The 13,565-nt window shown below is 45.9% G+C and overlaps 1 protein-coding gene across 1 annotated transcript in view; it reads left to right on the top strand.

The window, feature by feature from the left end:
* SLC15A5 (solute carrier family 15 member 5) overlaps positions 1-10,393 on the top strand; it is a 55,150-nt gene extending 44,757 nt beyond the window's left edge. Inside the window, exons 8-9 of the mRNA XM_083572897.1 lie at positions 7,934-8,042; positions 9,805-10,393. Coding sequence (XP_083429023.1) covers positions 7,934-8,042; positions 9,805-9,952 — 257 coding nt within the window. The 3' untranslated portion in view covers positions 9,953-10,393. The remainder of the gene's footprint in view (positions 1-7,933; positions 8,043-9,804) is intronic.
* Positions 10,394-13,565: the final 3,172 nt, after the last annotated feature.

The following is a 13,565-nucleotide window of genomic DNA, read 5'->3' as shown; positions in this document are numbered from 1 at the left end:
CAGCGGCCGGAACACTCCATCTCTCTCCTCCTTCCCCTGGAAACGCCCTGGGGTGGCACCCATAATTAGCCAAAAAGGGGCTCATCCCGGTGGACACATTCTCTGCATTATTGTAAGCAAATTCCGCTAGTGCCAACTTTTCGACCCAATCGTTTTCTCTGTCATTGACATAACACCTCAGGTATTGTTGAAGGATACCGTTTGCCCTCTCCGCCTGCCCATTGGTCTCAGGGTGCCTGGCAGTCGAAAAGTTGACCTCTACGTGCAACAAGCTCATAAGCTTCCTCCAGAATCTGGACGTGAACTGTTTCCCTCTGTCGGAAACCAGCCTCAAGGGGGCGCCATGCAGCCTAAAAATATGTTCTACAAACAATTTTGCTGTCTCTTCCGCCGTGACTGCATGTGAGCAAGCTACAAAGTGACCCATCTTAGTTAACTGGTCTACTACGACTAGTATGGCGGTTTTCCCCTGGGATTTGGGCAGATCAGTCATAAAATCTATCGACACCGCCTCCCACGGTCGTTCTGGTGTGGGTAACGGTTCTAAATACCCCACTGGTGCCCGCCTTTCTCCTTTGGCTCTCTGGCATTGGTAACACCTTCTCACATACTCCCGTACATCCTCCCTCACCTTGGGCCACCAAAACTCCCTGGTCACCAACCACATGGTCTTGTGTTGCCCAAAATGCCCCGCTGTGGGATTGTCGTGCAGCTGTTTGAGTACTCTCCCCCTCAATTCCCCTTCGGGTATATATAGCGCCCCTTTGTAATACAATGCCCCGTTTCTTTCTTCAAAACCTCCGGGGTCTTCTCCCTCTCCCCTTAAACCTCTGAGCTTATCCTGGGCGTACTCATCATTTACCGTTCCCTCTACCAGTTCTCTTTGCCCCACCCAGGCCGCACCACACACCCAGTGGTCCTCTGGGATAATATGTCTCTCTTCTGGCGCTCCCTCCCCCTCCAAATATTCAGGTTTGCGAGAGAGAGCGTCCGCTCTGATGTTTTCTGGACCTGGCACATAGCAGATTTCAAAATGGAATTTGGAGAACTCCTGGGCCCATCTCACTTGTCGTTGGTTGAGCACTCGTGCCGTTCTCCAATACTCCAAATTCTTGTGGTCCGTACATACTTGTACCTTATGCTGTGCACCAATTAGTAAGTGTCTCCATCTCCGGAACGCTTCGTGAATGGCGAGTAGTTCTCGGTCATATACCGTGTAGTTCCTCTCGGATTTGTTCAGCTTACGCGAAAAGAAGGCACACGGTCTCCATTCCGACTTATTGCTCCCTGGCTGAAGCAGCACCGCCCCCACCGCGCGGTCTGAGGCATCAGTTTCCACTCTCATGGGTTTTTGTAAATCCACATGCAGGAGCTGTTCTTCCGAAGCGAATGCCTTTTTCAATTCCTCAAAAGCGTGCTCCGCCTCCGCCGTCCAAACGAATTTCTTCTTGCTGCTCAGACAGTCCGTGATGGGAGCCGTTAAGTGGGCAAAGTTCTTGATGAATTTACGGTAAAAGTTCCCAAACCCTAAGAACCTTTGCACATCTTTTTTCGTTTTCGGTGTCTTCCATTCCAGCACCGCCTGTACCTTGCCTGGATCCATGGCTAATCCCTTGTCTGATAGGCGGTACCCCAGGAATTCCACCTCCTTGGCGTGGAACTGACACTTCTCCAATTTCACCCACAACTGGTTTGCTTGCAGCTGGCTCAGCACTTCCCTGACATCCTTTACATGCTGCTCCTCATTCTCTGAATATATCAGCACGTCATCGAGAAAGGCCACGCAATTCTTGTAGAGCAAAGGTCCCAGTACATGGTTCATGAGCGATTGAAAACAGGCGGAGCCTGCTTGTAATCCAAAGGGCATAACGAGATATTCGAAAGCCCCTAGGGGGGTGAACATCGTTGTCTTCCATTCATCCCCCTTCTTTATTCGTATCAGGTTGTACGCTCCTCTCAGGTCCAGTTTCGTGAATATCTTTCCCTTCCTCACCCTGGTCAAAATGTCATCAATCCTGGGCATGGGGAAAGTCCCTGGTTCTGACACGGCATTTAGCCGCCGGTAGTCCACGATCAATCTCGGTTTATCCGTGTTTTTTTTGTCCACAAAAAACACTGGGCTGCCCCCCACCGCTCTGGACTCTCTGATGAAACCTCTCTTCAGGTTTTTGTCAATAAACTCCCTCAACTCCTGCATTTCCCTGTCTGACATGGCGTACAGCTTGCCCACGGGGAGCTGGGCCCCAGGGACCAGGTTAATTTGGCAGTCAAAGTCTCTATGCGGTGGTAGTTTATCTGCTTCCCTTTCGCTGAAGACCTTGCTCAGGTCAGCGTATTGTTTGGGCACCTTCCCTTTGTCCGCCACTTCCATCCCTGCTAGGGAGGCTTTTGCCCCTTCTGGCACCTTTCCCTCTTTGCAGTGTTCCAGGCAATGTGCTGACCCAAAGGAGACCACTCTCTGATGCCAGCCCACTAGCGGGTCATGCAACGCTAGCCAGCTCATTCCCAAAATGACTGGCGCCCCTCCCAGGGTGGCTACATTGAACGCTATCCTTTCAGTGTGCCTTGCCACCCTCATAACCATTGGGACGGTCTGTAGGCTAACTTCTCCCCCCAACAGCTCCCTCCCATCGATCGTGGTGACCTGCAGGGGGTTGCTTAAAGGGAGTGTCTGTATCTGGTGTTCAGCTGCAAACTCCTTGCTCATAAAATTACAGGAGCTGCCTGAGTCCAACAGCGCCTTGGTCTTTAGTGGGTATCCGTTTGCCAGCTCTAGCAGCACCTCTATTACTAGAGCTGGTCTTGGAGGTTCCGGAGTGGGCACTTTTACTGCTCCTTGGCCTGTCTGCAGTGCCCTGACAGCGGCAGACAGGCGTTGGCTTTTACTGGCTCCTGGACTTCCTCCTCCTTCCCCCCAACAGCTCCCGCCATCCCTTGCCATTCCTTTCTTTGTGGGCAGACTCTGGCAAAGTGACCTGGCTGCTGGCAGAGGTAACATTTCTTGGCGCTCTTTCCCTCCTTCTTCCTCCCTTCACTGGGATTTGAAACTGCGCGCGCGCGCGCTGTTCCAACTTCCATCGGCTCTCCGGGCGGGAAACTGGGTTCTGGAATCTCTGGAATGCGGAAATCCCTCCAACGCTCTCCTTTCCCCTCCCGCTTCTCCAAGGCTCTTGCCTCCTGGCGCGCTCCAATTGTCAGCGCTGATTTGGTCAGCTGGTCCATAGACTCCGCCCTGGGCGCCCGGGAAAGTTCGTCTTTCACCGCCGAAGAAAGCCCCTCTTCAAAGAGCATTTGAATGGGTTCCGCCGATAGGTCCCACCCCAATTTATGCATCAACATTGTAAACTCAGTCCAGTACTCACGAACCGATCGGCTCCCCTGTTTGCAAGCCATCAATTGTCTGCGCACCAGTCCCTGTTCAATCTCGCTGGAAAACATCAAATCCATGGCGCGAAAAAACTTCCTCGCGTCCTTCAGCATGTCACTATTCCCTGCCATCAGGGGCCGGACCCAGTCTCTCGCCCCCCCTTCGAGATGGCCAATCACAAACGCCACTCGCGATGCCTCATCGGGAAAGTCGTTAAACTGCAGTTCAAGAGCATACTGCATCTCTGTCCTAAAGGCTTGGTAGTTCCTGGGGTCCCCCCCAAACTTCTGCACCATTCCTGGCATCTTTCTTGCTAGTGTAGCGCCTTTTGCCTTTTCTGCATCCTGCGCCCTCCTTTCTTCTAGCCTCGCCGTTTGCATTGCTAGCTGGAGTTCCAAAACTCTGTACCTTTCTTCCAGAGTTGGACCTTCTCCAGCTCCTGCTGCTCCTCCGGCTCCAGCTGGGTTGCTCATGATGCCTCTCTGCACAAGCTGCTTTCAGGGACTGTCCGATTGCTGTGATGGGATGGTGAGCTGCTTGTGCGTAAAATCCTGATCCCTCAGAGTTTGGCTAAGTTCCCAAACCTCTGTCTGTGATGGAGCTCCTTAAGCATGGCTCCATCAATCGCTCATTGAATCGGACAGTGGGCGTTTACGGAACTTCTTCCAGCATAAAAGCTCCTTGACGGAAACGCGTCTTCTGGACTCTCGGCGTGACAGTTTCCGCCGAGGAGTGGGTGTGCCTACGGGAGGTCCTGAAACCTCTCCACTGTTCCCGCTTGAAGTATCTCTGAGCTCTCCCTCCGACTCACTTTCCCTTGTAACTCCACTTCTCCCCCTGCTGGTCCCCTCCTCCGCTGAGTGGTCTCTCTCACCCTCCATGAGCCCTTTCACCTCCTTCGTCTCAGATGACAGTTCCCTGACAGTAGACAAGTGTGCATTAGAACTCCAGCAAAAGTTCCTAAACCTCTCAGCAGTGTGTGTATCAACATACATGAGTGCTGGTTGCACACATGGGAATCCATGTACACACTTGTAACATGATGCTCAGCCTGTATACACATGTCAATAAAATCATATATCACAAAAAAACCTCCCAGTTTGGCTTTCATCATGAACTGGTGTGCAAAACTGGTTTGCACGTATTTTCCAGCAAGAGGGAACCCTCCAAAGTCTCTCCCGGCTCTGAAGTCCCTCCACGCCTCGCGTGACAAGTGGGGTTGTATGTACACAAACATTGTACACTTTATAGAAGAGGAAGCAAAGGGAAGCCCCTCCAAACCCACAATGATGCGCTGTGTCTACCGCAAGTCGTGGAGTGGAAACTCGGTCACCATTCCTACCTTTACTGTGCTTACCACTGCAAATGTTCCTGTATATTGAAGACGTCATTTGATTCTCCAACATGGTGCCCGTGAGCACCATGCTGCCCTTGGGATATGTTCCTTGGCACCTGCTAAGACCTCCCATGCATGCTTAGGGGTGCCAGAGAGAGGATCTTTTCGAAATAATTTTTATTTGATTTTACAAATACAAGGTTATAAAAATCCAAATATAAGTCCATATACAGAGGTTCCTCCGAATCTCACGACTTCCCCCACACCCCCTCCATGGGGTCCCATTTTAAACATTTACAACTGCATATTCTTCTATACTCTAACTCATGGGTAGGCAAACTAAGGCCGGGGGGGGCCGGATCTGGCCCAATTGCCTTCTAAATCCGGCCCATGGACGGTCCGGGAATCAGTGTGTTTTTACATGAGTAGAATGTGTCCTTTTATTTAAAATGCATCTCTGGATTATTTGGGGAGCATAGGAATTCGTTCTTCTTTTTTTCAAAATATAGTCCAGCCCCCCACAAGGTCTGAGGGACAGTGGACTGGCCCCCTGCTGAAAAAGTTTGCTGACCCCTGCTCTAACTTGTAAATCACTCCATATAGTCCATGGTATTTGTTACGCTACAAGTGAAATTAAAATCCTGCCAATGTTTCCATCTGCTTACAGTGGTCTCTTAAATAACTTATAAATGTTCTTTTTTTTTAAAGAAATATTTATTAAGATTTTACAAAAAACAAATATACAAAAACACATAGTAGAAAAACAAGAAGAAAAAAAAATAAGAGTAAACACACACGAAAAAAAGATACAAAAAGATTAAAAACAATTCTTTTTCATAATTTAAAACTCATTTGCTTGTTTCTTTGACTTCCTCACACCTCCCCTTCTTGTATTCCCATTTAAATAATCAAATCAGCAAATTCTTACCCTCTTTCATTCATCTTATCTCTATAACTTGACATTTTATAACTCAGTTTTTCCATCCATTATCAATTCATTTTTGCATATTCTTATTAACTTTTTTTACCTATTTATACCCTTTTTCCATATTCTTAAAGCATTACAGCTGGAAACCACTTAATTTCTATCCAACATCATTCTAACATTTATTAATTTTGCAATACTTCTGTAGATAGTCTTTAAATTTCTTCCAATCATCTTCCACCGCCTCTTCTCCCTGGTCCCGGATTCTGCCAGTCATTTCTGCCAGTCCCATATAGTCCATCATCTTCATCGGCCATTCTTCCAAAGTGGGTGAATCTTGTGTCTTCCAATACTTTGCAATAAGTATTCTTGCTGCTGTTGTAGCGTACATAAAAAAAGTTCTGTCCTTCCACCAATTGGCCGACAATGCCCAGAAGAAAGGCCTCTGGTTTCTTCAGGAAGGTATATTTAAATACCTTTTTCATTTCATTATAAATCATTTCCCAGAAAGCCTTAATCCTTGGGCACGTCCACCAAAGGTGAAAGAATGTACCTTCAGTTGCTTTACATTTCCAACATTTATTATCGACCAAGTGATAGATTTTTGCAAGCTTGACTGGGGTCATGTACCACCTGTATATCATTTTCATAATATTCTCTCTTAAGGCATTACATGCCGTAAATTTCATACCGGTGGTTAGATAACTTATAAATGTTTCCCATTATTTTGTAAAGTTTTTATCCCCTTGGATCCTGGGTTTTCCTGTCAGCTTTGCCATTTCAGCATAGTCCATCAGCTTAGTTTGCCATTCCTCTCTGGTAGGGACCACCTCTGGGCGAGAGAGGATCTTTTCAAGTGCTCTTTGGTATATGCATAAAAGCACTTCACAGGAAGGAAATAGCTATTTTTATCAGTGTATTTTTACTGGCAGAGGAGAGGCGCTTGTGGGATTTTCTGCTCCACATACTGGACTTGGGTATTGCATATGCAGACCTGGGGGACACCATTTGTGGCTCCCTCTCTGGTAACAAAATATCATAGGTATTTTGGGGTTTTGTGGGGGTTTTGTGACTAGGGCTGGGGTTGAACTGCTTGCTCTGCCCCATTTAGGTCTTGCTGCCAGTTAGACATGGGTTAGTTCACCTGCCTCTATCCTATTCCTGTCCCATTTCATGCTGTTCCTTTGTGTCCCACTGTGCAAATTTTGTGCGCACCATTTACGTTTATGCACTTTTAACACACTTTCCAACACACTCTCCAATACAATATGATTTTTTTAATGGAAAATCTTTTTTGTGTGTGAGGAACGTATGTAAATCTGTGCACACATTTGGGGCACCAAAAATGCATTGCTGTATCCAATGAGGTCATAGAGTTGGAAGGGACCTTAAAGGGCATCTGGCCCAACCCCCCAGAATGCATAATCTTACTGAGAGTTACATTCTGATATGCAAGAAAGTTGGGAAGCAGACCACACGATTCCAGCCTCATCACTATTTAACTTCCTTCCGCAGGGCCTGTAAGACAGAGCTGTTCCGCCTGGCTTTCAATTTGAACTTAGCCTGATCTTTTATTCCCCTTCCTTCCCTCCCCCTCTCCCTTTTTATGAAGATTACCCGCTCTGGGATCCCACAGCTAATTCTCCCCCGGTCTCCTCGCTGGCCCAAATAGGACTAATTTAGCCAGCTAGCCCTGGTGATCATCTAATGTTTATTGGATGGATTTCCCCCCTAAATTGATTTTTGAATTCTGAATTTATTGTTATTCACGTTTTATATTTTGTGCTGGTTCTTTGTTGCATCAATTAAGTGTTTTAAATTTGTTGTTAGCTGCCCTGTGCCCGGTTTTCTGAACCGGGAAGGGTGGGGTATAAAGAAAATATTATTATTATTATTATTATTATTATTATTATTATTATTATTATTTGTGATGAAACATGCATGTCATTTGGCAATCTCATGCTTTGTGTCAAGGGACCCTTCTGATGTTTGAGGGTACCACTCTATTCTGCCTTGGTCAGACCACACCTGGACTAATGTGTCCAATTCTGGGCACCATAATTTAAGAAGGATGTTGACAAGCCGGAATGTGTACAGAGGAGGGCAACCAAGATGATCAAGGGTCTGGAAAGCAAGCCTTATAAGGAGCGGTTGAAGGAGCTGGATATGTTTAGCCTGGAAAAGAGGAGACTGAGAGGAGATATGATAGCCATCCTCAAATATCTTGACACTCTACACTCTATTTTTCTGATGGGTTTCTTGGAGCTCATCTAAATACAGTTTTTTTCTTCTTTCCCCCCAACAGGTGACTGGTTTCCAAATATTCTAAATGAGGGTAGACTGGAACGGTTTTACTTCTTTTTGGCCTCACTAATGATGATTAACACTTTAGGCTTCTGGACCATCTCACACAGGTAAGTTCTTGCATATTCAGCACATGAAATCTTGACGCATGGTCGGACCAGCCTGAACGGAATGAATATTTACATATGATGCTGCATTTTCAGACAGGTGCTTGATATCTCTCTTGGAGGGCCTTCCCCAAGTTCCCAAGTGAGAAGCCACTAGAAAGAGAGAGGGCCCTTTCAGTGGTGGCCCTTCCTGATGGAATGCCCTCTGCAGAATTACCAGCAAAAGAAGAATGGCAAATGAAATTAATAGACTATGCAGAATTAGATCAATTAACAGGAAGGATTCGAAACCTGTGGGATCAGAGATTCTTAGAGGACTGGAGCAAATATTTGAATTATTTGAAAAGCAATTGTGATAAACAGATTATGCAAGTAGGACTGCAAGAAGTTCTGTAAGGAGGACTTTGTGAAATATTGCAAGGAAGACTTTCAAAAGAATTATTAGTTAAGGACAATTAAAAGTAATAGAGAAATTAAGAAATGCAGAACAAGTGATAAAGAATGGAAAATCTTCAGAGGTTCTTGACAGAAGTCTAAAATATTGTGTAAGATAAGAAGTTAAGTTAAATGATTGTTGGAACTTGTGTGTGTGTGTGTGTGTGTGTGTGTGTGTGTGTGTGTGGAATGCCCTCTGCAGAGATGCTGGCCTGGGACATACAATCCAGTCTTTTAGATGCTTTTAGGTAATTTCAGTTACAATCTATTGAGTGCTTCATGCACCAAACATTGCCTTTGCTGCGAAGGATGCTGGTTTTAGCTGCTGTGTTCTACATTGATTTGGGGTTTTCACATTCTTGTGCTACAGTGAACAGGGATGAGAAACAGAGCCGAATGGCCCTGAATACAACTGTATCAGATGGGCTGAAACAACGCCTTTCAAAATAGGCTTAACAGAAACAGAAATAGGGATTTTCTTTGCATACAGGTCCCTGATATCCCCATCTTAGGTACCAGGCGAGCAGCTGTCAGTCACAATCCTGGGATGGTTAGACTTTTGGCTTGACTCTGCATGAGGCAGTTCAACATATTGGAGGCCCTTCTTCATGTGCCTCTTCCACAAGAGGTCCGGAGGATTGCAAAATGAGAACGGGCCTTTTCTGCTGTGGCTCCTTGTTTGTGGAATGTTCGCCCCAGGGAAGCTCGCCTGCCCCCTTCATTATACACCTTTAGGTGCCAGACGAAAATGTTTCTCTTCAACCAGGCCTTGGTTTGTTCTTGTTTTTATTGTGTGTTTTGTGTTTTTATCTTGTCTTTTTATGCTGTGAACCACTCTGAGATCTTTGGATAAAGGGCAGTATACAAATTTAATACAGTGGTACCTCGGGCTACGAACTTAATTCATTCTGGAGGTCCGTTCTTAACCTGAAACTGTTCTTAACCTGAGGTATCACCTTAGCTAATGGGGCCTCCCGCTGCCGCTGCGCCACCGCCACCCGATTTCTGCTCTCATCCTGAAGCAAAGTTCTTAACCCAAGGTACTATTTCTGGGTTAGCGGAGTCTGTAACCTGAAGCGTCTGTAACCTGAAGCGTATGTAACCCAAGGTACCACTGTAATAGTAATGATCATCATCATCATCACTCTTTCCCTTTTGGACTCTTGAAGGCATTAAACATGGCTGGTATACAGTATTACATTGCACTTCTAATGTCTTTATATGCTAAAAGCTGCCCAGAGTGGCTGGGGCAACCCAGTCAGATGGGCAGGGTACAAATAATAAATCATCATAATCATCAAAGGAGATTTAATTTATTTTTGCTTTGCAGGTACACTAATCTACAGCAGGACTACAACAAAGGATACAGAGGGAGTCTTCTTCAAGAGCAACTTTTACAGCATGAGAAATCGCTTATATTTTATGACAGCATCCTGGATTGCCCCTCTCCTTTGTCTCCCGTGGAGACTCTCCTGTGAAATCCTGCTCTGAAAATGACTGGTTGGTCACACGGCACAGTCAGTCACCAGAGTATTGTCTGTCAGATTTTAATGATACATTCCTGTCTGTGTTTATGAACTGACTTAACAATAAATGGATTGTTGTTTCTCCTTTTCATGTCCTCATAAGATAGATAACATTTGAAATCTCAGCGAGAGCATTCAGACTTCGGCCCCAATCCTTAGCTTTCCATATGCCTAGCTCCCTTTACTGAGACACTCCAACAGGTGCATTGTAAGTGGGCAAGAGGAATACTTACAACTTTGTGTTTCCATGTGTGTGCAAGAGTTCACTCTGAAAATGACATTTGCATATAATAAAATCTCTTGCATCACAATGCTGTGTAAGTTTCATGTTCCAGAAGGTTGGGAATCTGTGTCTGTTGAGCAAAAAGTCCAGGCAACTGAGGCAGAGTAGTAAGGGGTAGGAGCATGAAGTAGTGGTAATAACAGTAATAATACATTCGAGTGGCTGATATGTTTCGCAGCAACCACTCCAACCTGTGTTTGCTGATGGTATGCAAATCAGCAAGAGGAAGACGTCCACTTGTGCATGAGAAGCAGCAGGAACATAGCTGGGGCTGATGGGAGATGTGGTTGAAAATACCTGGAGGACACTAGGTTGGAGAAGGCTGTAGCTGAGTGTCAGGGACTGTGCTGAGGGTTGCACTGAGAAAAAATGTTTGGAGCCACTCCCTCCTCCTGATCCTGAATCTTCCCAGGAGCAGGAAGACAGTATAGATTGGGAACAATGGTTTGCAGAGGGGCACACCGTATTTTTCTGTGTATAAGGCTAGGTTTTTCCCCTAAAAAATAATTTCAAAAATTAAGGGGGCGTCTTATACACGGATACATCTCCCCCCATTTTCTTAAATCTAAGTCCCCCAAAATAGGGGGTGTCTTATACATGGGGGCGTCTTATAGAGGGAAAAATACGGTATTTCAGAAGGCAGAAACTGGGAAATACTGGATGGGGAACAGCTAGCAGAAGGAACACTAGAAGAGAGAGAGTTTACAGATTCACAGTCTCTGGGTAGTATCCAGACACACCCTTCCCCAAAGTCCTGGAGAGCTCAGAAAGTTTCAGAACAGAAAACACAGCGGCTCCAAGCTCAGATTACAAGAAGTAGGAGTGACATATATTAATCGGGATAGAGGGGGCAGTGAAAGTTTCTAACTGGGAAGAAGAAGAAGAAGAAGAAGAAGAAGAAGAAGAAGAAGAAGAAGAAGAAGAAGAAGAAGAATTTATTATTTATACCCCGCCCATCTGCCTGGGCTTCCCCAGCCACTCTGGGCGGCTTCCAACAAAATATTCAAATACAGTAATGCATCAAACATTAAAAGCTTCCCTAAACAGGGCTGCCTTCAGATGTCTTCTAAAAATCTGGTAGTTGTTGTTGTCTTTGACATCTGGTGGGAGGGCGTTCCATAGGGCGGGTGCCACTACCAAGAAGGCCCTCTGCCTGGTTCTCTGTAACTTGGCTTTTCGCAGTGAGGGAACCACCAGAAGGCCCTTGGCGCTAGACCTCAGTGTCTGGGTAGAACTCCTTTTCCTTTGTTCTGCTTATCTACTGCCATGGGGGAGGAAGCTGATACCCTGAAGCCTGACACTGAGGGTCTCATGCTTCCTCTTCCCATCTTTTCAAGTCATTATGTAATGCCCAGAGCCACTCAGAGACATTTAGAAGAAGAAGAAGAGTTTGGATTTGATATCCCGCCTTTCACTCCCTTTAAGGAGTCTCAAAGCGGCTAACATTCTCCTTTCCCTTCCCCCCGCACAACAAACACTCTGTGAGGTGAGTGGGGCTGAGAGACTTCAAAGAAGTGTGACTAGCTCAAGGTCACCCAGCAGCTGCATGTGGAGGAGCGGAGACGCGAACTTGGTTCACCAGATTATGAGACTACTGCTCTTAACCACTACACCACACTGGCTCACACTGGATTTAGAACATTGAAAGCAATGGAAATGGAAATCAGCTCTGTACTGGACTGCAGCAAGAGGATAGCAAGGTTTCACGTGCCTCTTCCAGACCTACCTGAAGATGCCAGGGAATGAACCTGGGAGCTTCTGCATCCACAGGCAGGTGCTGAAACCACTGAGCTACAGCCCCACACTAATCCAGTGTAGCTATAGCCATTATTGAGTGACCACAACCCAAACCCAAGAACCAGATGCTAAACCCTTTCATCCTGCACAGCAAAGCAAACTTCATTAAAAACACACACCCTGTAAATTACCAAGCCTACTCTGAATGAGTTAAATGTATCTGCTGGATGACATTAAGAAGCGCTCTTAAAAAAAAAAGAATTTGAACCATTTCCCAGGTACTACGGGTGAGATAAAGCATGTGGGACATTGTTTCAGGTAGAATGAGGGGGGGGGGAGAGAGAGAAGAGAGATCAGTGGCAGGGATTAAGCTATCCATCTGTTGAGTTTGCACTGATGATGGAGCACATGCTCTCCATTGCAATGAGATGCGTTCAGAGAGCATTTTTCATTTCCACTGCCTAGCAACAAAGTCATTCAGCACCTGCAATAGTTTAAGCATTAAGCATAATTGGCTTTGCTTGACATAAATCTGTAGTTTTGTAAATAAGAACAGGGTAGTCTCGTCGTCATACCAATTAGCGGAAAGGAATGCTTTCTTGATGTCTGCTGTTTTTGGAGAGGGTAGATGGGTCTCTTTATTGAAAGGATTGCTTGCAGACAGCGCCTGGTGTTGCTGAAAGTTTGCCGAGGAAGCTCAGAGAGGTTACCCAGGGCTTCTCAAATGACCCTAGGCCAAAAGGAGAGGATCCTTTGTCTCTCTCCACCAATGCTATGGCTATATTCATGTCAGCAAAGTCTCTCTGCTTCGTGAGCATCCGTCCCAATTCGTTCGCACAAAATTTCTGCAGAGGTTATGCAATGCTAGTTTCAAATGTTGGTTACTTCACATGTCTCCCACTTGGATATGCTATCATTTTTCTTTCAGCAAAATACCCTCTTCCTTTTTAGAAAGCAGATTTGTTGCACTACAAGGGCTGTAATGCCTTTGCTATTTCATTATGAAGGCACACGCTAGCACACGAAGGTCAGTCTGAATGGGTGACAGCAGCAGTGTAGCATGGGGGGGCACAGGGGCGGTTGCACAAAATTGTTAGGGGTGCAAATTTTCAACACCCGGTGCTGCCTCAATACAGCTGCATGCTTCCGTTGCTGCACGTCGCTGAAAATGGCTTTTTTCATGAAACCAGAAACTGACCTCTGGACAACAGAATGACTTCTCTGATCTCTGCGACTGTGATCTGCTGGGTGACACAGATGCTGTTAGGCAGTTGAATGTGTCTATTTCTCTCCCTCCCATCCACCACCCTCAGCGTGGCCCAGGGCATTGGCACCCCATGTTTCACCATTGGGTGTCAATTGGAAAATAACTGTAGCATGATACTACTGAGATGAATGTTGCTGTGTACTCTTACCTGATGCAGCTTCTATTCTGTACCTAGGGTGCTTTGGAGACTTAAGTATTTTGGCCTTTTCTTAGACCAAAAAGCTTTTCAAAAGAATGTAAGAGCAGCACAATCTCCATAGCTGCTCCTCTTCCAACTT

Source organism: Podarcis filfolensis (assembly GCF_964270895.1).
Source record: "Podarcis filfolensis genome assembly, chromosome: 10".
Taxonomy (NCBI): Eukaryota; Metazoa; Chordata; class Lepidosauria; order Squamata; family Lacertidae; genus Podarcis; species Podarcis filfolensis.
This window is presented reverse-complemented; position numbering and strand designations above follow the sequence as displayed.